General features: G+C 38.3%; 1 protein-coding gene across 7 annotated transcripts in view; it reads left to right on the forward strand.

Annotated features, from left to right (window-relative positions):
* The window catches only part of knl1 (kinetochore scaffold 1), a 128,052-nt gene that overhangs the window by 75,262 nt on the left and 31,494 nt on the right, over positions 1-21,296 (forward strand). For 5 of the 7 annotated variants that reach the window (XM_072569310.1, XM_072569314.1, XM_072569309.1 and 2 more), the window contains 5 exons: positions 239-326; positions 4,690-4,785; positions 5,893-5,932; positions 10,476-10,556; positions 15,690-15,790. In XM_072569310.1, the coding sequence (XP_072425411.1) occupies positions 239-326; positions 4,690-4,785; positions 5,893-5,932; positions 10,476-10,556; positions 15,690-15,790 (406 nt within the window). The remainder of the gene's footprint in view (positions 1-238; positions 327-4,689; positions 4,786-5,892; positions 5,933-10,475; positions 10,557-15,689; positions 15,791-21,296) is intronic. The other 2 variants (XM_072569311.1, XM_072569313.1) reach the window with 1 other exon arrangement.

Genomic DNA, 21,296 nt, shown 5'->3' on the forward strand with positions numbered 1-21,296 from the left:
AATGTTCAGTGCCACTAGTTCAGTACACACAAGTAAAGTTGAAACTGACTTTTATTTTTCGTTAGCCCTTGTCCTTCTATGTCCTCTAAAATAAAATAAAACCAAGCATGCCTGGAATTTAGAATTTACTGGAATTTACTCTTCTCCACCAATTCAAACAGAGACTTTCTACTTAAAATGGTTATGTGCTACATCTCCAATCTCTGACAAATTTAAATCCTTTCTCTCTTTAACTTAGGAACAACGTCAACAGAGAAATGAATATGAGGCTTATTTGGATGATATGTTACAAAAAATGGATGATTGCCTTGCATCATTAGATCTTGGTAAGTAAATATGGACTTGTGTAGCTGAATTTTCTTTTCTTCAATTCCTTCCTCCTCCCGTTCCACTGCAGCAGTAAAAATTGTTCTGTACGTTATCTAAAATGATGATTTAGTCGATAGTTTCTGGCAATTAGTGGAGAGGTAATTCTGTTGTGGCCTGCAAACCTTTGTCAAATGGTACAGCAGATCAATATCCATATCTTTGGGCAGTGTGTCAGTTGGTGTAGTGTATAATTTAGCATAAATCTTTTTCATGTGGTAATGGTAGGGTGTAGTATTATTTGAAATATCATCTTTCAAGTAACCTGTTTAATGACGATCCAATGTACTTTAATGTCGGATGTAAATAACCTCTGAGCACTATTTAAAATATTATTACTTGTTGACTGGGCAACATTTTTATTTACTGTGCCGTTAGTGGCCTTACCACAATGCAATATGCTAGATGCATATGTCCAAGTTTGAGAATAACTAAAGCCTGTTTCCTAACACAGCCTATCCCATTGAAGTAGAGGTTAATATTCCATTAGCTTTTTTTGTTTAGTTTTTCTGTCTGTGCACTGACCTAATTGATTTTTGCACATGGGTACCTTGCATCTCTATTGTCTCTTGCAAATTAGAAAATAGTTTGGACGTTCTGGATGTAAAATGGATGACCTTATGCTTTGTCACATATACCTCCATGCCAGTCTTGCCCATTCAATCTTGTAACCTTCTTGAGGACATGCAACTTTCTGTACCTTAGTTATTTGTTATCTGAAAATTTGGAGAAAAATGTTATTCTTTCATGCTACTGCAGACTATGTGGTAGAAAGCTCTGTTTCCAGGACAGATTGGTAGTGAACTGTCTATTTGCCATAGCCCACCAATCGATGAACGCTCCCTTCATCCAGACCTATCTCCAAATTGCAAATCCATGACTGTTGCTTTCAATTCCAATTTAATTTTTATTGATCTGTTTCGCTGGCTCTTAAGAAATGCCTGTGAAAGATCATCTCAAGCCTGCTTCACATTCAGCAAATTCATAGTTAACCATCAACTTTCATGCCTTTTTCCCACACTGTATCCATATCTTTGTCATTGATATTTAGTAATTTGTCAATTTCTAAACCAACACGTTCACTAAGTTTCCACAGATCTCTGGGGTAGAAAATTCTAAAGATCCATAAATGCCTTAGTTTAAAAAAAGGACTCATTGTCTCTGACTTTTGTAGCTTCCACTTTATTTTGACATTTGTGTCTTCTAGTTCTAGACTCCCCAACCAAAGAAAACATATATTTCGCTTGCATCTAACGTGTCTATCCCCTTTCAGTATGTTGGAGATTTTAATGCAACGGCTTCTCATTCTTCATAACTCGAGAGAATACAGGCCAAGTTTGCCCAATTTCTTTACATAGCACAGTCTTGCCATCTGATTAGGTTGACCTAGTCTACATGCAGATTGAAGCCTCCGTGATTTCTATGTTATCAATACCACATACTTCTCCAGTCTCCTGATTTAATACCGATAAACAATGCCTATTAATGTTTGCTCCTTGCTGTTTCTCAATTCCACACAAACATATTCCACAGTTTCTTATTCCATTTCTGAAATCTTTTATGACTAATATGATCTCATTTCACCTCCATCTCCCTTTTTGCCTGTACTTTATAAATGCCCAATATCCTTGAATATTCAGCTCCTAGTCTTCATTGCTGTGTAGATTTGTTTCTGAAATGGCAATTAAACCATATACATTTACCTCTTTTGTGCCTTCAAGTCCTCCAACTTGTTGCAAATTCTGTATACATTCAGGTAGAGAGCCCTTAATCTTTGCCTTTTTGACATTATTCTGTAAGCCGACACCATCGTCTGAGTTCCTCGAATGTTATACCGGACGGACTAGGTAGGCCATCTTCGTTTGTCGCTAAATATTTGAAGAAGCTCAAGCGTCAAGCAGATGGTCTGTCTCGACATATCCCAAGCAAAGGACTGGTATCTCTAGATTCCTAGAAACCTCATTAGTGGTTCAGCTCCAGCTATTTTCTTTTTACTCCCATGACAAATCCACAATGTATTGGCTCAGAACTCCCAGTCAGTTACTGTGTTTGTATTTGCACACTTTCTCAACCCATGCTTTCTCTCTAGAGCTGCCGCCTTATTTTTGAACCGGACAGTCACATCTACCACCTCTGTCACTTGGTCTTTTCCTGAAAATTAAATCGTTTCCAAAGCAATTTGTCATTGCCTGTTAACTTTGGCTTGATGTAAACTGTCCAAACATATTTACTGGCATATTGCTACAACTCCAAAACTATCTTTTTGTGCCTTTTTATACGTGCATTCTCTGCATTCCTAAGCCTACATCTAATTTGCCCCCTCTGTAACTGGGATCCTCCAACTCCTGACCCATAGACTGCAATCAGTAAGATTATGTGACAACATCTCCACCATAATCCTCATCACTAGTGCCTCGCAAGGTTGTGTACTCAATGCCCTACTATACTCCTTATACACTCACGACTGTGTGGCCTAATTCCACCTCAACTCTGTTTACAAGTTTGCTGACACCACCATTGTAGGCAGATCTCAAACCATGATGAGACAAAATAAGGGAAAGAAATTGAGTGATTGGTGGCATGGTGTAAAAATGACAACCTCTCCATCAACATCATCAAAACAAAGGAGCTGGTCATTGACATCAGGAAGCAGAATGGAGGGCATGCCCCTGTCTACATCAATGGTACTGAGGTGGAGATGGTTAAAAGCGTAAAGTTTCTGGAAGTGCTGATCACCAACAATCTGTCCTGGTCCAACCATTTGACACGAAAGTCAAGAAAGCACAATAACACCTCAACTTCCTCTGGAGACTGAGAAAATCTGGCATTTCCACAAGGACTCTTGCCAATTTTTATCAATGCACCATAGAAAGCACCCTATCTGGATTCAACACATTGTGGTATGGTATGTGCTCTTCCTAATACCCAATATAATCCAAGACCCTTCCCACCTTGGTTTTACACTCTCCCACCCTTTTCCATTGGGCAGAAAATAATGAAGTTTGAAAACGAGTACAAGCAGATTCAAGAACAGATTCTTCCACACTGTTATTAGACTTTGAATGGACCTCCCAAATGTTCATTCTGACCTCTTTCTGCACCTTCTCTGAAGCTGTAATGTTTATTCTGCACTGTTTTGCTACCCTGATGCACTTTATGTGGTAAGATCTGCCAGTATTATTCGCAAAACACTTGTTTTCACTGTTTCAATGCATGTGTCAACAAGTCAAACTCAAACTCTCGTTCTCCTTCGTTTCATATGCCAAGCTTCTTTCTTTTACCAGTTTTAGTTCCTTCCAATTTGAGTTAACCCTCAGATTTTCATCCCCTGACACGGTGGTTCAGACACTCTCAAATAAACTTCCTGTGAGAATATTAATCTTGTTTTTATCCAAGTTTAACTGCCCAGCTTGTTCACATCCCAATGCCTCAGAAAATGTACATCCTTCCTTCCACACTAATTCTCCAGCAGTATGTTCAACTGACCAATCCTCCTCTTCCTGTACTCACTGCCCATGGCACTGGGAATAATCCTGAGATTACTGCTTTTCAGGTTCTCCTTTTCAATTTTCTTCCTAACTCCCTGAAATCTGCTTTCATGATCCTCTTCCTATCATGTCTGTATTACTGGAAGATGCCCTCTAGCTGTTCACTCTCTCTCCTCCCGAAGGATATTCTGCTGCCATCCCAGGTATCTTTGACATTTACTGTTGCAGACAAGGTCTGCTTGATCGCGTGACTATGGAATCCTCTATCTCTATTGCTCTTCCACTCTGATTCCTCCCTCCTTGTACAAAAGAATCACCATGGTGCCAGAGAGTTGGGTCTGACTGCAGATCCCTGCAAAATCATAACCCTCATCAGTGTCCAAAATTGAATATCAATCATCAGAGAAGGTACTTGAGTGACTTCTGCACCACCTTCCTGGTTCTCTTGTATTAACTCAATCAAATATGACCTACTCTACATACATCCACATTAACTTTTGGTATTATAGTTGTTCAAGTGCTTTGTCCCATTAATAGATTTCAGAAAGTTCCCCATAGCTCGTGTTTAACTGAGAAGGCTAGAGTTTTGTGTTTTCCATCATTCCTTAAAATAGTAGTGATGTTGAGATTTTCCAATCCAAAATCACATATCTCAAATCTAGAGAGCTTTGGAAAATTATGATTAACATATACAAAAATGTGAGAAAATTCCACTCATCCTGGATTGGAAATGCTCATTTCATAGAGATTTGTTTATGTCTTATTGTATTTGCTTTTATATTAAATTCCTTAATTTCTTTTTCTTGAAAATTAATATGTTTTCTCTTGAATGTAGCAAATTTAAATCATCTGGGTGAGAGCAGTGCTGATGTCATTGACAATGATGATAGTATTACACAGCTGGAGCAAACTGTGCGTGACAGACGTGAGGGTAAGCAATTGGATAGCAAAAGAAGTAGGCATGAGGAAAAAATCTTATTGGTTATAGAAATCATATTTGTGTAAGTGGTTCTCATTTTGATATTTGAAAATTGACATTTAAACTGAAGCATGTCATGGATGCAAATTATAGTCAGTTCTGACAAGTTTAAGCAAATCCTCTAGCACATGTGCTTTGCCACTTGAACACCATTATTTTAGGAAACAACTGATTTCAAACCATTGGCTAAATTTCTATTTTTAATTCGAAAGCTAAGATTTGAAAATAAGTGAAGTATACATTTTGTGTAAAAAAAAAATTATGCTGAGTATGGAAATATAAGGTCAGCTTTAATTTGACTTCTCTCTGTTTCTCCCTTTTGGTCACTTTGTGTCTCATTTTCCTACCTATACGTTTGAAGTATTTTCTTTGGGGAGTAGGTGGAAAGCTACATTCTGTGACATCTAATTTTTTGGGGGGAATGAATGAAGTTAAAACTGATTGGATTTAAGTCTCCACAGTTGAAATAATTCCACAAGAAAATTTGCTGCTTCATAGAGCAAAATATCTCCTCTCATTGCACTAATTTGGAACTCAGGTACTGGAAAGAAATGTAAAGTGACTTGGAGAGATGCTTTTCAGGTTATGTTGAAAGGAGTGATGTTGCTGTGCTATAGGGGGAGCTATACATGGCCGTTGTATTGTTTTAGCTTTTCATCTGTTTGATGCTGATAAGTAACTAAAAAAGGATTGTTCACAAGCACTGAAGATCTTCATATTGAAGATACAAAATTTCCTTTAGTCCTTAATGTGTGAATGAATGGCGTATTCATACTTGGCTCCTTGAAATACCAGTAATTTTGAGTATGTGCAGAGTTAGTGTGGTTTGATCTTGGGCAGTTGTACAACTAATCTTTGTTGATGTCAGTTGCACATTTTATCTAGATTTATCAGTAATTGTTCTTGCAGGTTTATGTTCTGGCGCATGATGCTGCTCAATAATAGTAGTAATAATTTGGGTTTGACAACCAAAGACTAAAACTGTGTAAAATTGGCAGATAATTTAAATGCTATATTTTTCAATACTGCTCTAAATAACTTAGCTCTTTTTCTGTACAGAGCTGAAGAAACTTCAAGCTGAACACTGTGAAGTGGAAAGGTATGTTTTATACCATTGTGTTTGTTAATGTGGTTTTTTTCCCAGCTATTTTACCATAGTTCAGCTTTCAGGATTGGATCTGTATTTCTCAAAGCTTCTGTCATTTGAATGTTTGTTTAAACAAATATAAAGTCATAGAATCATAGAGACGTACAGCACGGAAACAGACCCTTCGGTCCAACTCATCCATGCCAACCAGCTATCTTAACCTAACCTAGTCCCATTTGCCAACACTTAGCCCATATCCCTCTAAACCCTTCGAATTCATATATCCATCCAATGCCTTTAAATGCTGTAATTGTATCAGCCTCCATCACTTCCTCTGGCAGCTCGTTCCATACACTCACCACCTTCTGCATGAAAATGTTGCCCCTTAGGCCCCTTTTATATCTTTCCCTTCTTGCCCTAAACCTGTGCCCACTACTTCTGGACACCCCCACACCAGGGAAAAGACCTTGCCTATTTAGAGTCGTAGAGTCATAGAGATGTACAGCATGGAAACAGACCCTTCAGTCCAACCCGTCCATGCCAACCACACATCCCAATCCAATCTAGTCCCACCTGCCAACACCCAGCCCATATTCCTCCAAACCCTTCCTATTCATATACCCATCCAAATACCTCTTAAATGTTGCAATTGTACCAGCCTCCACCACTTCCTCTGGCAGTTCATTCCATACATGTAGCACTTTCTGTGCGAAAAAGTTGCCCCTTGGGTCTCTTTTATATCTTTCCCCACCTACCCTAAACCTCTGCCCTCTAGCTCTGGACTCCCCGACCGCAGGGAAAAGACTTTGCCTATTTACACTATCCTCATAATTTTGTAAACCTCTGTAAGGTTACCTCTCAGCCTCCGACACTCCATGATCTTATAAACCTCGATAAGCTCATCCCTCAGCCTCTGATGCTTCAGGGTAAACAACCCCAGCCTATTCAGCCTCTCTCTATAGCTGAAGCCCTCCTACCCTAACAACATGCTTGTAACTCTTTTCTGAACCCTTTCAAATTTTACAACATCCTTCCAATTGAAAGGAGACCAGAATTGCATGCAATATTACAAAGTGGCCTAACCAATGCCCTGACCAATAAAGGAGAGCGTACCAAATGTCGCCTTCACTATCCTATCTACTTGCGACTCTACTTTCAAGGAACTATGAATCTGCACTCCAAGGTCTCTTTGTTCAGCAACACTCCCTTGGACCTGACCATCAAGTGTATACATCCTGCTCTAATTTGCTTTCCCAAAATGCAGTACCTCTCATTTATCGAAGTTAAATTCCATCTGCCATTCCTCAGTCCATTGGCCCACCTGATCAAGATCCCTTTGTACTCTGAGGTAACCTTCTTTACTGTCCACTACACCTCCAATTTTGGTGTCATCTGCAAAGTTACTAACTATACCTCCTATGTTCACATCCAAACCATTTATATATAAATGACGAAAAGCAGTGGACCCAGCACCAATCCTTGTGGAACACCACTGGTCACAGGCCTCCAGTCTGCAAAGCAACCCTCCACTACCACCTTCAAGCTACAAGCCTTTTCTACATCCAAATGGCTAGTTCTCCTTGTATTCCATGAGGTCTGACCTCGCTAACCAGTCTCCCATGAGGAACCTTGTCGAACGCCTTACTGAAGTCCATATGAATTGCGTCTTTCGCTCTGTCCTCACCAATCCTCTTTGTTACTTCTTTAAAAAACTCAATCAAGTTCGGGAGACATGATTTCCCAAGGACAAAACCATGCTGACTATCCCTATTCAGCCCTTGCCTTTCCTAATACATGTAAATCCTGTCCCTCAGGATTCCCTCCACCAACTTGCCCAACACCGATGTCAGGCTCACCAGTTCTATAGTTCCTTGGCTTTTCTTTACCACCGTTCTTAAATAGTTGCACCACGATAGCCAACCTGCAGTCTTCCAGCACTTCACCTGTGATTATCAATGATACAAATAACTCAGCAAGGGACCCAGCAATCACTTCCGTAGCTTCCCACAGAGTTCTTGGGTACACCTGATCAGGTCCTGGGGATTTATCCACTTTTATGCACTCCAAGACATCCAGCACCTGTAATATGGGCATTGTTCAAGATGTCACCATCTATTTCCCCACAATCTATATTTTCCATGTTCTTTTCCACAGTAAACACTGATGCAAAATACTCATTTAGATTCTTCCCCATCTCCTGCAGCTCCACACATCAGCTGCCTTGTTGATCTATTCTCTCCCTCGTTACCCTTTTGTCCATAATGTATTTGTAAACACCCTTTGGATTCTCCTTAACCCTATTTGCTAAAGCTATCTCATGTCTTCTTTTTATCCTCCTGATTTCCCTCTTAAGTATACCCCTAAAGCCTTTATACTCTTCTAAGGATTCACTCGATCTGTGCTATCTAAACCTGACATATGCTTGCTTGCTTTTTCTTAAGCAAAACCTCAATTTCTCTTGTCTTCCAGCATTCCCTATACCTACTAGCCTTTCTATCTGAACTTTAGTGTTTGTTCCAATTCAATATTTGCTCACACTGAGATACAAAGAGTGATTTTTCATCTTTGAACAGACACCGGTTTCAATTTTGCTAGTTAAACTGAAAATTTATGTTCAATTCAGTTCATTGATTTAGGTGCAAATTTGAGTGAATCTCGGAACGATTGCACAGATAATTGAGAAATCCAAATTTTAAGGATGGGTTTAAGAGATGCATAAAAGAAGATGGTGAGAATTGGTGAGCATTATAAGATATAAATAAATGGGTTTTTAGTTTTCAATTGAGTTAAGGTAACTTTTTTTTAAAAGGTCAAAAACGCATGTGTTCGGAAATGGATAGAAACAACATTTCCTAGAAATTTGTTTTAAGGTAGTTGACTAAATGAGCTACCTGATAAAATAAATGCCTTAAGTGTTGATTAAATCAAGCTTTTGTAATCCAGAGAGGGAGACAGCTGGCTAACAGCCAACAGTAGGTCGATTTCAGAGAGAAAAGATTGTCCGTATCAGCAGAAGTTTTAGTTTTGGCAGTCTCCAGGCGATTAGATATAAATATAGTCATCAGCCATTTTACCAGTCCAAGTAGACAACTTGAAAAAAGCCCAGATCTTTTGTTAGAGTTCAGTAAATTAGTCGGTGTATCTAGTGGAGAGACCATTACAGTGAGAAACACATGTGGTGAATGTACAAAAAATTGCCAAAAGGGAACACTTATGAACTCATCTATCAAGTAAGAAATTAAAGTGGATAGCAGACTTGATAGTTCACTAAAAAGCATGGTTTCACTTTGGAATCTGGTTTGTCCAGTATTACCACCAGCTGGGTTCATAACAGTAACACCCATATTTATATACTGAACCAGCTAGGTTTCTCTTCCGTACCAATCACCCAGGCTGTTCATAGCAGGGGATTCAGAGATGTTGAATGTTAAGAGGAGATAGTTAGTTCGATTTTATTTTGGTGACGATAGCTGTTGTCAGGCATTTGTGGCATGAGTGCTACTTGCCACTTACAAGCCAACTCTGAATATTATGCAGATCTTGCTGCAAGAATGGAAGTACCTTCATCAGCTGAGGAACTGCTAATGGCACTGAACATTGCGCAGTCATCAGCAAAAGCTCCCATTTCTACCCTTGAACAGGAAGGAAGGTCATTATTACAGTGGCTGATGGTGGTTTTTGCATGTTGCAATCTTAAAGAATGCTCAAGGACGCAAGAAATCAATGTAGTAGTGGACTGTAAGACCTGTTGAACCTGTTCTGCCATTCAGTATGATCATAGTTGACCTTGTGGTCCAACTCCATTTTCCCACCAGCACCTCTGCTTCCAATAACCTTGATTCCCTGAAATAACAATAATCTGACTCTGCCAACTTTTTATGCATTCTCCAATGTTCTGAAGTAGATTCTGAAGACGGTCATTTGAAACAATTTGTCCATTTCTCATTCTAAACGATTATCCCCCTTTATCCTGAGACTGTTCCCTGATGTTTTAGATTTCCTGACCAGTGAAAGCAACATCGTGCATCTACCCTGTAAAACCTATGTGATTCTGAAGGGGATTCAATGAGATTTTTTCTCATTCTTCTAAACTCAAGAGACCATGGGTCCAATTTACTCAGCTTCTCATTCTAGGGACTGATCCATTGAACCTTTTGCTCCAATAAAAGTATGCCCTTAATTATGGAGATCAAAACTGCCCAAATCTATCTAAATTTGGCCTTACCACAACTTGGTACAATTGTGGCATGCTGTCTTTATTCCTGTACACCAATCTCTTGCAACAAAGACCAACTAATCTCTTGAGTACTTGCATGCTGACTTTGTTTTCTATGTATGCACACACTAACATGTCTTTTGAAATCATTTACAAGTTTCTCATTTTTTAAATACAAAGTTTTTCTATTCTTACCACCACGTTGAATAGCCTCTCACATTCACATTATCTGTCGTGTTGTCTACTCAATTTATCTGTAATTCAGTTAATTTTCATTCTAAAATGTATTCTTGATTCTTGAACTGTTTTATTAATACCATTTAATATTTTTTCCTTCAGTCAACTCACCAAAGTTCTTAATGAAAAAGAACTACAGGAAAAGGCTGCCAATGTGTGGGATCTAAAAGAAGAGTTCCAGGAGTGAGTACCAAAGCAAGTAGTTACTGTAAGAAATAAGAACTGGAGTAATTTGTTCACCCCTTGGGCCTGCTCCATGCAATAGAAGCATGACTGATCCAATATTCCTCATGTCTATTTCTTCTTTCCCTGTAACCGTACTGATGAAGAATGAGTGTATCTCCACCTTAAATTAACAGAAGGACTCTGCCCCCACAGCTCTCTATAGCAAGGAGTTCCAAACATACTCAACCCTTTGCGAGAAGAAATTTCCCCCTCATCTCATTAAATAGTTGCCCTTTATTCTGAGACTACATCCTCTACTTCTAGATTCTCCCATGAGGGGAAACATTGTCTCAGCATTGACCATGATAACCCCCTTAAGAATTCTATATGTTTCAATGAGATCACTTGTCTTTCTTTTAAACTCCAGTGTTTAGTCTTTACTCATAAGGCAGTCCCTCCATACCAGGGATCATCGGAGTGAACCTTCTCTGAACTGTCTACAATGGAATGATACCTTTCCTTAAATAACAAGACCAAAACTGTTCACTATTCCAGATGTGGCCTCATCAGCACCTTGTATGGTTGAAGTAAGACTCCCCTACTAATACTCCAGCTCCTTTATAAGGACCAACATTCCATTAGCCTTCCTGACTGCTTGTACACCTGTGTGATTGTTTTGTGTACGAGTACCTCTAGTCCCATTATGTTGCAACTTGCTGCAGTTTTTCTCCATTTAAATAATATTCTATTCTTTGGTTCTCCCTTCCAAACTAAACAACTTTAAATTTTTTCTGCATTATACTCAATTTGCCAACGTCTTGCCTATTAACTTAACCTATCATTCTCTCTCTGTAATTGATTTGTATTCCTCTTAGAAACTGCCTTTCCATATATTTTTGGCTACAGTAATTCATTTCTTTCTTCCAAGTATAGTGTATAGTGTATTGTGGTCCCAGCAATGATTCCTGAGGAACCCACTGCAAACCTGACAAAGAATACCTTTTGTCCACTCAGTGTTTCCTACCAATGTCAGTACACCACTGCCAACATTGGCTGTTATGACTTAATCTTTCGTGCAGTACTTTGTTGAACACCTTGTGGAAGTCCAAATACAATGTTGTTACAATGCTATACAAATATCAGTTCTGCTCTATCCATCTGGTTGAGATGTCCTCAAAAAGCTCCAATAAATTAGTCAAACATAATTTCCCTTTTATGAAGTCATTTTGACTCAACATGATTAGATTATGATTTTCCAAATCTTTTGCTATTTTCTTAATAATTGATTCCAATACTTTTCCAATAATAGATTTTAGTCTCATTAGCCAACAGTTACCTTTCTTTGCCTTTCCTTTTTGAATAGAGCTGTCACACTGGTAGTTTTCCAATCCTGTGGGACTTCTCCAAAAACCAAGGATTTTTGGAAAATTACAATCAATGCATCCACTATCTATAGCTATCACTTTTAGGATCCGAGAATGCAAGCCATCAGTGTCAGTGGACATATCTGCCTTTAGCTCCATTAGTTGGTCTAATACTATTTCTGTAGTATTAATTCCTCCTTAATATTCCTTTGTATTGGAATACAAAGGAATATTAAGGAGGAATTGTTCAAAGTATCTTCCACTGAGAAGACTGATACATATCCTTGTTTCTTAAAGCTATCCCCCAGATTTATTTTCTAAGGGGCCTATGTTTACTTTACTCTCTCTCTCTTTCCCATATTTAAAAGTGCTTTGATTGTCAATTCCTTTATTCTTTGCTAGTTTGCCATCATATAATCTTTTTAGTCTTCCTTTGCTGGACTCTGAATTTATCCCAGTCTTTGGGGGCTGTCACTGACTTTGGCCTCCTTTCTATATGGTTTATCTTTCAATATTCTCTTAACTTCCTTGTTTAGCAATAGTTGATTTATCACACTAGAATCTTTCCTCTTTCCTGGATGTATTTTAGCTGATAGACATGAATTACCTTCATAAATGTCTGCCATTGTTTGCTTACTGTCATTCCTGCCCAGTCACCTTTTAGCTAATTCCATTCTCAATTCATTGTAAATCTCTTTAAACACAGTTGTTTCCAAAATAAGTTTCTCACTCTCAAACTGAATATTAAATTCACTATGTTATAATCACTACTTCCTAGCAGGTCTTCTACTCTGTCATTTATTAAACCTGCCTTATTACCAGATCCAAGATCAGAAGCTGATTTTCATGAAATGTGATCTGTGCCTAACTGTATTCCAGCTACCCTTTCCTGTGGCTGTGGAACTGACTTAGCTTAAGCTGAACTTCTTGCTGCCTTGCTATAGAAGGGGAAAGTAACTTGCAAAAAATTTCAGTCAAGGTATGGAGGGGTAATCTTTAATTCAGTGCCTGTGTTCTGCAGTTCAAAGCTTAAAAGGAATAACTAACTTTAGATTTATATTGTTGTCACTACTTAAATGTTGCTTTTGTTAAGCAAAAGGTAATTTTTTTGCATTTAAATGTCAGTTTAAAAGATGCTGGGGTGTCTTGCTCAGTAATTCTTACCTCAAGTCTGAAATCTTTCTTCTAATCTGGTATAATTTAGATTATAATATTTTGATTATTTCACTCCGTTTCTGTTCTTCCAACCTTCACTAGCTCTTTTGTGATAAGGAAGAAGTTGTATTTTATTGCCTGATGTGGTATAATGGCCAACTGAACATTTTTTAGTTTCTTTCTCTTCCTCTTCTTCCCCTCTCTTCTTTCCCTGTCAAAGCTATCTATACTACCCTGATTTCAGCCTTTCACTGAGATAAGATTATTGTCAGTTAAAAGCCTTTTGTGTTCATGATGGACAGTGATTGAAAAATATGATAATGTCAACTTTGAAAAAAGAACAAATGAACATATGAAGAAACACTGTTCTCTGTAACTAGTTGGTTATTTTGCAAAGTTGGCATTTGTACATCTTTTAAAAAATATGATCATTTCTGTAAAACCACTTAGTGCAAAAGCAACCCTTGATCCACCAGTTCTTTTCTCTAGGCATCAAACTTTGTTATCAAACAACCAAACTGGTTACTATTTTGTTTCATTCCTTTAAAATTCTGAATTCCTGTTGAATTTGTATCTACTGCAGCCTGCATAATGCAATAATATATCTGTTGCAATTTTTGAAAGATGTTGTTATTGGTGGCATTGACACCAATAACTGCCCCTATATAAAAATATTTCTTGGTTGTAAATAAGTATAAAGTTAATTCTTTGAAAAGCACTGGATAAATAAAGAAACCTTTCAGCAGAATGATGGTAATGAAAATAAGCATTATATTAATGACAGCAACATAAATATCTCTATAATTCTGAAATATCACCGAGTTTAGACAATACAGACTCTACTTAATCTCCTCCCCCTTCAATAAATGTACACTTCTGTTTTCTGCCAAAATGTTATCTTGTTAATAATGCACACAATACAGTAATAGTCACTAATATGAACTGGAAACCATTTTATACAAAACTGTTAAAAACATAAATGGAATCCTTCTAAAATGAATGGCTATGCTTTTTTCCCAATTTCTGCTCAGTTGGAGTTTCCAGTCACACTTAATTGGGTTATATATCATACTTTGAACAAAGTAACAGTATCGCTCAGCTTCTTTGATTTAAAAATAATCACTGTCTGAAGAATGTATGTACTTGGCAATCTCATTGCCCCCCGGGATTCTTGTGTGGTTTCAGTTAAATCTCAAAAATGGGGAGCAAATTAAACTTTCTGATGTTGCAAAATAAACATTTTCAACTTTCTACTCTTTTTTTAAGGAACGTTCACATTCTGAGCTACCAAACAATTACTAGAATAAAACATTGGAAAACCAATGACACTACAAAACCATACTCTGCAAAAATAAAGGTCCATAGTGGAGAAAAAACAAGAAAACAGAAAGCAACATATTGATATGAGGCACAGGGGCCTATATATGTGGTTTCTGCCTTTGCTACAGATCCATAGTTGTGACCGATCACCATCTGTTTCTATGGAGGTTAATTTAGAGGGTGGAAGGAAAAAGGTGGTACAGAATTGAATTTTATGATTATTCTTAATACAGTGCTTAAATAAGCAGAAGGGGCTAATTCACATAGGCAGGTGGAAAATAAAACATATAAAGGTTGAAAGAGAAAACGCAAATAATTGAATAATTAATTTTCCCGGTCAGCATTTTATCATATTTTGACTATTTCAAATGTTTCAACTGATGCAAATATACCATTTCACCTCCCTGAGGAGATTAGATTAGATTCCCTACAGTGTGGAAACAGGCCCTTCGGCTCAACAAGTCCACACTGACCCTCCGAAGAGTAATCCACCCAGACCCGTTTCCCTCTGACTAATGCACCTATGGGCAATTTAGCAAGGCCAATTCACCTGGCTTGCACATCTTTGGACTGTGTGAGGAAACCAGAGCACCCGGAAGAAACCCATGCAGACACAGGGAAAATGTACAAACTCCACACAGCCTGAGGCTGGAATTGAACCTGGGACCCTGGTGCTGTGAGGCAGCAGTGCTAACCGCTGAGCCACCGTGCCGCAGAAGACTTTTATTTCAACTTGATCTGAAATACTGTGCACAGTGTCTTGTACAGCTCTTATTGTTCCTATTCAATGTTGATATTAATACCAAAGAAGCCTTAGTGATTTGCTGCAGTGCATCTTACAGATGGTGCGCTCAATTGCCATTGTTAATCAGCATGGAGAAAGTGTACATTTCTGGGGATAGAATGGCCACCAATATCCTCTACAAACCCACTGACTCCCATTATTACCTTGACTATACATGATGTCACCCTATTTCCTGTAAAGATTCTATTCCATTCTCTCAGTTTCTCCGTCTTCATCACAGCTGTCCTCATGATGCCAAATGAAGTAGTTGACTCTACTTCAGTAAATGATTTTAAAGCTAAGATAGATTTTTTTTGAACAATGAAGGAATTAAGGGTTATGGTGAGAGGGCGTGCAAGTGGAGCTGTGCTCAGTCACAATCTTATTGAATGGCGGAGCAGGCTTGAAGAGCCAGATAGCCTACTCCTGCTCCTAGTTCTTATGTTCTACCCAAAATGGTGTTGGAATAACTAACTTGTGGTGTTCATTGTTTATTCTCATCATCTTATTGTAATTTTCTCTTTGCAGGCTGTTAGAGTGGACATTATGCCTCTGCCAGGATGAACAGGCTGTTTATACATTTCTGTACGACTCCCTGGAGCTCACTTTGAAGTTTGGTGAGCCTGTGTGTAAGAATGCTAATTAATTGCCTTGAAATATAAATCCATTTTTTGAACCAATAACACAGTAATTATTGAGTTCCAATTTGATTTAATGTGTCAGATACATGGCTGTGGAGTTAATTTCAGCACTTCCGTTTCGTACTATGATATTGTAGGCTATGCTTCATTGTACAACTGCACGATCCAAGTTCAGAGAGCTGACTTCATAATGTGACTGAAAATGCCTAGGGAGAAGCAGTGATATAGAGCTAATGTCATTTGGACTAACAATCCAGAAGCCCAGAGACAGTGGTCCAAATTCCATTATGGAAGTTTAGATTTATTAATAGAATTTAACATTAATTCCAATGAAATCATTGCTAACTGTTGTGAAAGCCCATCTGCTCATTAGTGAAATTTTAGGCAAGGAAATCTATCTGGCTGGTCTTGCATGTGACTCCAGACCCTCATACACCCTCTGGAGTGGCCTAGCAGAGCAATTGCTTGTACGAAATTGCTTTAAAAAATTAAAATGGCATTAAACCAGATGCATCACCTGGACATGGACATAATGATGATACATTGATCCCAGTATTTCTGCTGTTGCAAGGAGATGGGGAGGTTGTAGGGGTTTATGAGGAGGTAGGGAAGTTGCAAAAGATCTTCAGGATGGAGATGGGAAGGCTGTCAGGGAGTTGAGGTGGAGTTAAGGCAGCAGTATTGGAGGTTGTGGGGATGAGAATTGTGTACTATTGGACCTGATTCTTGGAAATGAGCAGGACAAGTGGGTCAGTGTCAATGGGTGATCGTTTAGGAGATAGTGATAATTGTATTGTAAAGTTCAGATCAATGGTGGAGAATAATGAGCATCAATTCAGAGTAATAAAAATCAGTTGAAGAGTGCTGACTCCAATGGTACAAGAACAGAACTGACCAGGATTGACAAGAACATTGTTGAAATAAGCAGTAGCTAAACAATGGACTACCTTCAAAGAGGACATGGTTCAGATACAGTCTACGTATATTCCCTCAAATAGGAAAGATAAAATAAACCAATCCATAACTCTGTAGATGACAAACAGAGATAGAAACTAAGGTGGAGAAGAAGTGTGCTTGTGATAAGTGTCAATGGTAGCCATGATGTGAAGGTGCCGGTGTTGGACTTGGGTATACAAAGTTAAAAATCACAGGAGTGGAGCTCCAAAAGCTTGCAGTTTCAAATAAACCTGTTGGGTTATAATCTGGCTTTGTGTGATTTTTGACTTTGTGACACATGTGACATAGAGAATAAAATCGACATCCAAGATGAATGCAAAAGGTTTTATGTAGTGATTGTAACGAGGTCAGCCAGCTAGAACTCCAAGTGAGTTGCTTGATTGGGGCTGTTAATCTGGTCCAGTCAGAGAGTCCTGGCTGACATAAAGTTGAGTGTCAAGAATACTGCCAGTCTGGTGCCTGACTCTGTATGAGGCAGTACAATGGTCAAGAACTGGTACCGTGTAAATAAAGTGTGATTTGGTGACAGGATACTGGCCTCTGTAGGGTTATTTCAATTCAGAGGAGTTTAAATAAGAGGACCAAAAAAGGAATTGAGGAAAAACTGGCAACCAGCATATATACGTGGTTCAAAGACTTTGATAGGTATATAAATAGTAGAAGAGTGGTGAAAGGTTAAAAAGAGTGATGAAAGGAAGAGTAAGGTCCATTGGGGACCAAAAAGGGGTTTACGCTTTGAGGTGGGGCATTGCTAAAGTGTAAATGAATACTTTGCATCCTTCTTCGCCAAGGAGGGAGATGCTACCTACGCAATGACGAAAGAGGATGAAACTCTTGCTCAAAGGTTCAAACTTCTAAGTCTTGGATAGACTGTGTATGCTTAAAGTTGACAAGACAAGATTATCCAAGAATTGTAAAGAAAGTGAGAGTGGAGATTGCAGGTTCACTAGCCATAATATTTCAGCCTTCCTATTGTCAACAATGTTGCTAGAAGACACTAAAATTGCAAATCTATAAAACCTCCTTCAAGAAAGATTGTAAAGATTACAGTGGTAGACCAGTCATTCTTCAGTGGTGGAGAAACGCCTAGATGCAATTTTGGAACAGAATTAGTGGTCGCATGGAAAAAGGTGGGTTGTGAGTCAGCCTGGATTTATAAATGGGAAGGTGTGTTTAAATAAGTTGCAGCAGCTTTTGAAGAGGTATCAGAATAGCTCAGTCATGATAATGATATTAATGTGATGTATGTGGATTTCCATAAGGTGAGGAAGGTTTTAGATTGTTGAATAATATGGTCAGTAGCAATTAAATTTGGCTCACTAACAGGAAACAAAGTAATAGTTAAATAAATTCTTATAATGCCAAAGGAAGGTTTGTAGTGGAGTTCCCAAGAGGTTGATTAGAAGACGCTTGTTTTTTGTGACCTTTATTAATGATCTTGATGATGTTGTGCTGGGAACAGTTGCAAAGTTTGCAGAAGACATGAAACTTGGAAGAACTGTAAACATGTGGGTTGGACAATGTAGAACTTCTAATAGATATAGACAAGTTGGTAGAGTGGGCAGATAGTTGGCAGAAAAAGTGAGAGATGATGCTTTTTAGTAGAAGGTACATTAAACCATACTATAAAAGAGGAAGTATAATCTGAAAGGGAGTGCAGGAGCAGAGGGACTAAGTGTACGGATCATTGAAGGTGGAGGACAGATAGAGCAGTCAGTAAAGCAACTTTTAATTCAACTACTTAAGAAATCTCTTACACAATTGAACACTGAAATGATTTAAACTTTATTGCACATAGAAACCAAAATAAGACCCTTAAGAAAGGAGGTTAAGCTTCACAACCTAACTTGGCTGTTACCCGGTTTAGTGGTGGAATTCTAAATTCCACCCAACAGGACATGTCTCTCAAATCAAGCGTTCTATCCCAATGCACTGGTCTTCTCCAGAGTACTGCTACTGAAGAATCCTGGAGTTGAACTCCTATAGTTTTTCCTGTCCTTCAACTTATGGTTTGACATTATTGATAATCCTTTAGATTCTTTCATCCACAATATTACAAATCTGTAGCTTGCCTTCTTATCATAAGAGCTTCCATGTTCCTTATCACTTTTGGCATTGACTGTCAATTTGAAGACAACCATTTTCTCAGTGAGTAGTTAGAATACAATCCTGGAAGTATAATGGAGACGATTCGTGAGGCATTCAAAAGGGCATTGGATAATTATTTGAATAAAAATAGTTTATAAAGGGTATGGGAGAGAAGCAAGAGATTGGTACTATGTAATGATGCCCATTTGTGGAGCCAGCATAAAACTTTTGTAATTCTGAGACAAGGAGACTGCATTAGGACGTTTGGGGAGAATGGGTAGGTAACATTGCTGTGGGGATTGGCTTCAAGACAAGTGTAAGGACAGTATTCAACCTGTTTATCAAAGAGTTGGTCAGCTCACCATGAACCAGGAAATTTTAAAATAACATAATTAATTATTTGCAAATGGATGTGTTTTCAGGCTGCATATGTCCAGAAGCTACTATATAGGGATCATATTTCAGTAAAAATGATGACAATTGTTAAATTTAAATTGGAGATGCAGTAAAAGGATAGTAACTGTCAAATTGAAATATCCCAGCTTTGTGAATGTGATGGAAATGCATTAAATGTGACCTCAACCGTGACCTCTTTTTTTTTGAGCTGGATTTAGTGTGATGGTTTCTTTTATTTAAAATTGTTATATCACCTACTTCAGGGGTAGGAAGTGGGGAACTTTGCTAACTTATGCCAATCGTTTTATATTAAGATGAATATAGTGTTGTCTAGGGAATCAGTGATTATCTTGTGTGTTATCGCTTTATATTTGACAGTTGATAAATTATCAAAAATGTTGATAAATATATTTAATTATGCTACAAATACCACCATATGTCAATAGAAAAGGGGCTAAGAGGATGTTTTATCTCATAAAGGAACCTAGCCCTAAGGAGACACAATTTCAAAGTAAGTAGTCTCTCACTTAAAGAAGAAAGAACAGTACAGCACAGGAATAAGTCCTTCAGCCCACCAAACCTGCAGAAAATGTTTTTGCCTCAAAGCAGTCCGTATCTCTATATTCCCTGAAAATTTATGTATCTGTCAAGATGCCTTATTAAATGTTGCTGTTGTCTCTGTTTCTACCACCTTCTCTGGTAGCACGTTCCAGGCACTGTCCTAGTAATTGACAGTTCTATCCTGGAAAAAAGACTCTGCATTTCCATTTTATCAATACCTTTCATAATTTTGTAAATGTGTATCAGTTCACCCCTCAGCCTTTGATGTTCAAGTGAAAACAAACCAAGTTTGTCCAATCTTTTTTCATTGATAATATCCTTCAAACCAGGCAACATCTTTGTAAATCTTTTCTGCACCCTCTGCAGAGACTCCACACCCGTCCAGCAGTGTGGCTACTAGGACTGTACACAATGTTCTAAATGTGGCCTAACTAAAGTTCTGTATAGCTGCAATATGACTTGCTCATCTTTACACCTGCTGGATGAAAGTAAGCGTGCCCTACACTGCCTTGAACCACCTTATTCACTTGTGTTGCTACTTTTGTGAACTGCACCTGTATCATACATCCTTCTGTATTTTAATGCTTCTGAGTGTTTTTTCGTTCTTCTAAGGGTGCCATTTACTGTATACTTCCCTCCTGCGTTAAACTTTCTAAAATGCATTATCTCACATTTATCTAGATTAAATTCCATCTGCCATTTCTCTGCCTAAGTCTCCAGCATATTTATATCCTGCTCTGCCCTCTGGCAATCCTCCTCATTATGTGTAGCTCCCCAGTCTTTGTCATCCGCAAACTTACTAATCAGACCATGTACATTTTCCGCCAAATCATTTTTTATACATATATAACAAACAACAGGGGTCCCAGCCCTGATTCCTATGGAACACCAATGGTCACCAAAATCCATTCAAGAAAAATAGCCTTGTGCCATTACTCACTGATTTTTTACCTTAACAGCTTGCTACAGATCCCATGTGAATTTACCTTCTGTATCAGCAGCTATGAGGGACCTAGTCCAAGTACTTACTAAAAATCTAGGTAGACATCGATCACCCTGCCCTCAAAATTTTTTGTCACTTCCTCAAAAAACTCAATCAGGTTTGTGAGGCATGACTTCCCTTGTACAAATCCATGCTGCTTGTCACTAATAAATCCATATTTTTCCAAATATGAGTAAATCCTGTCTATAATAATTTTCTGTGTGATTTACCAGCCTGTAATTTTCCAGATTATCTCTGTTGTCTTTCTTTAAGGAACTACATTAGCTACTGTTCAGTGCTCAGGAGCTCTCCTGTGACGAAACAGAATACAATGATTTTGTACAAGGCCCCAGCAATTTCCTCTCTTGCCTCCCTCAGTATTCTGGAATAGATTCTATCAGGAGCTGGGGATTCGTTTGCTTTAATCCTTTTCAAAACATCTAACACTGCCTCCTTTCTTAGAAGACATGCTGTAGAATATCAACATTCACTTAAAACTGAATAGAGTTG

The sequence above is a fragment of the Chiloscyllium punctatum genome, chromosome 4 (genome assembly GCF_047496795.1).
Source record: "Chiloscyllium punctatum isolate Juve2018m chromosome 4, sChiPun1.3, whole genome shotgun sequence".
Taxonomy (NCBI): domain Eukaryota; kingdom Metazoa; phylum Chordata; class Chondrichthyes; order Orectolobiformes; family Hemiscylliidae; genus Chiloscyllium; species Chiloscyllium punctatum.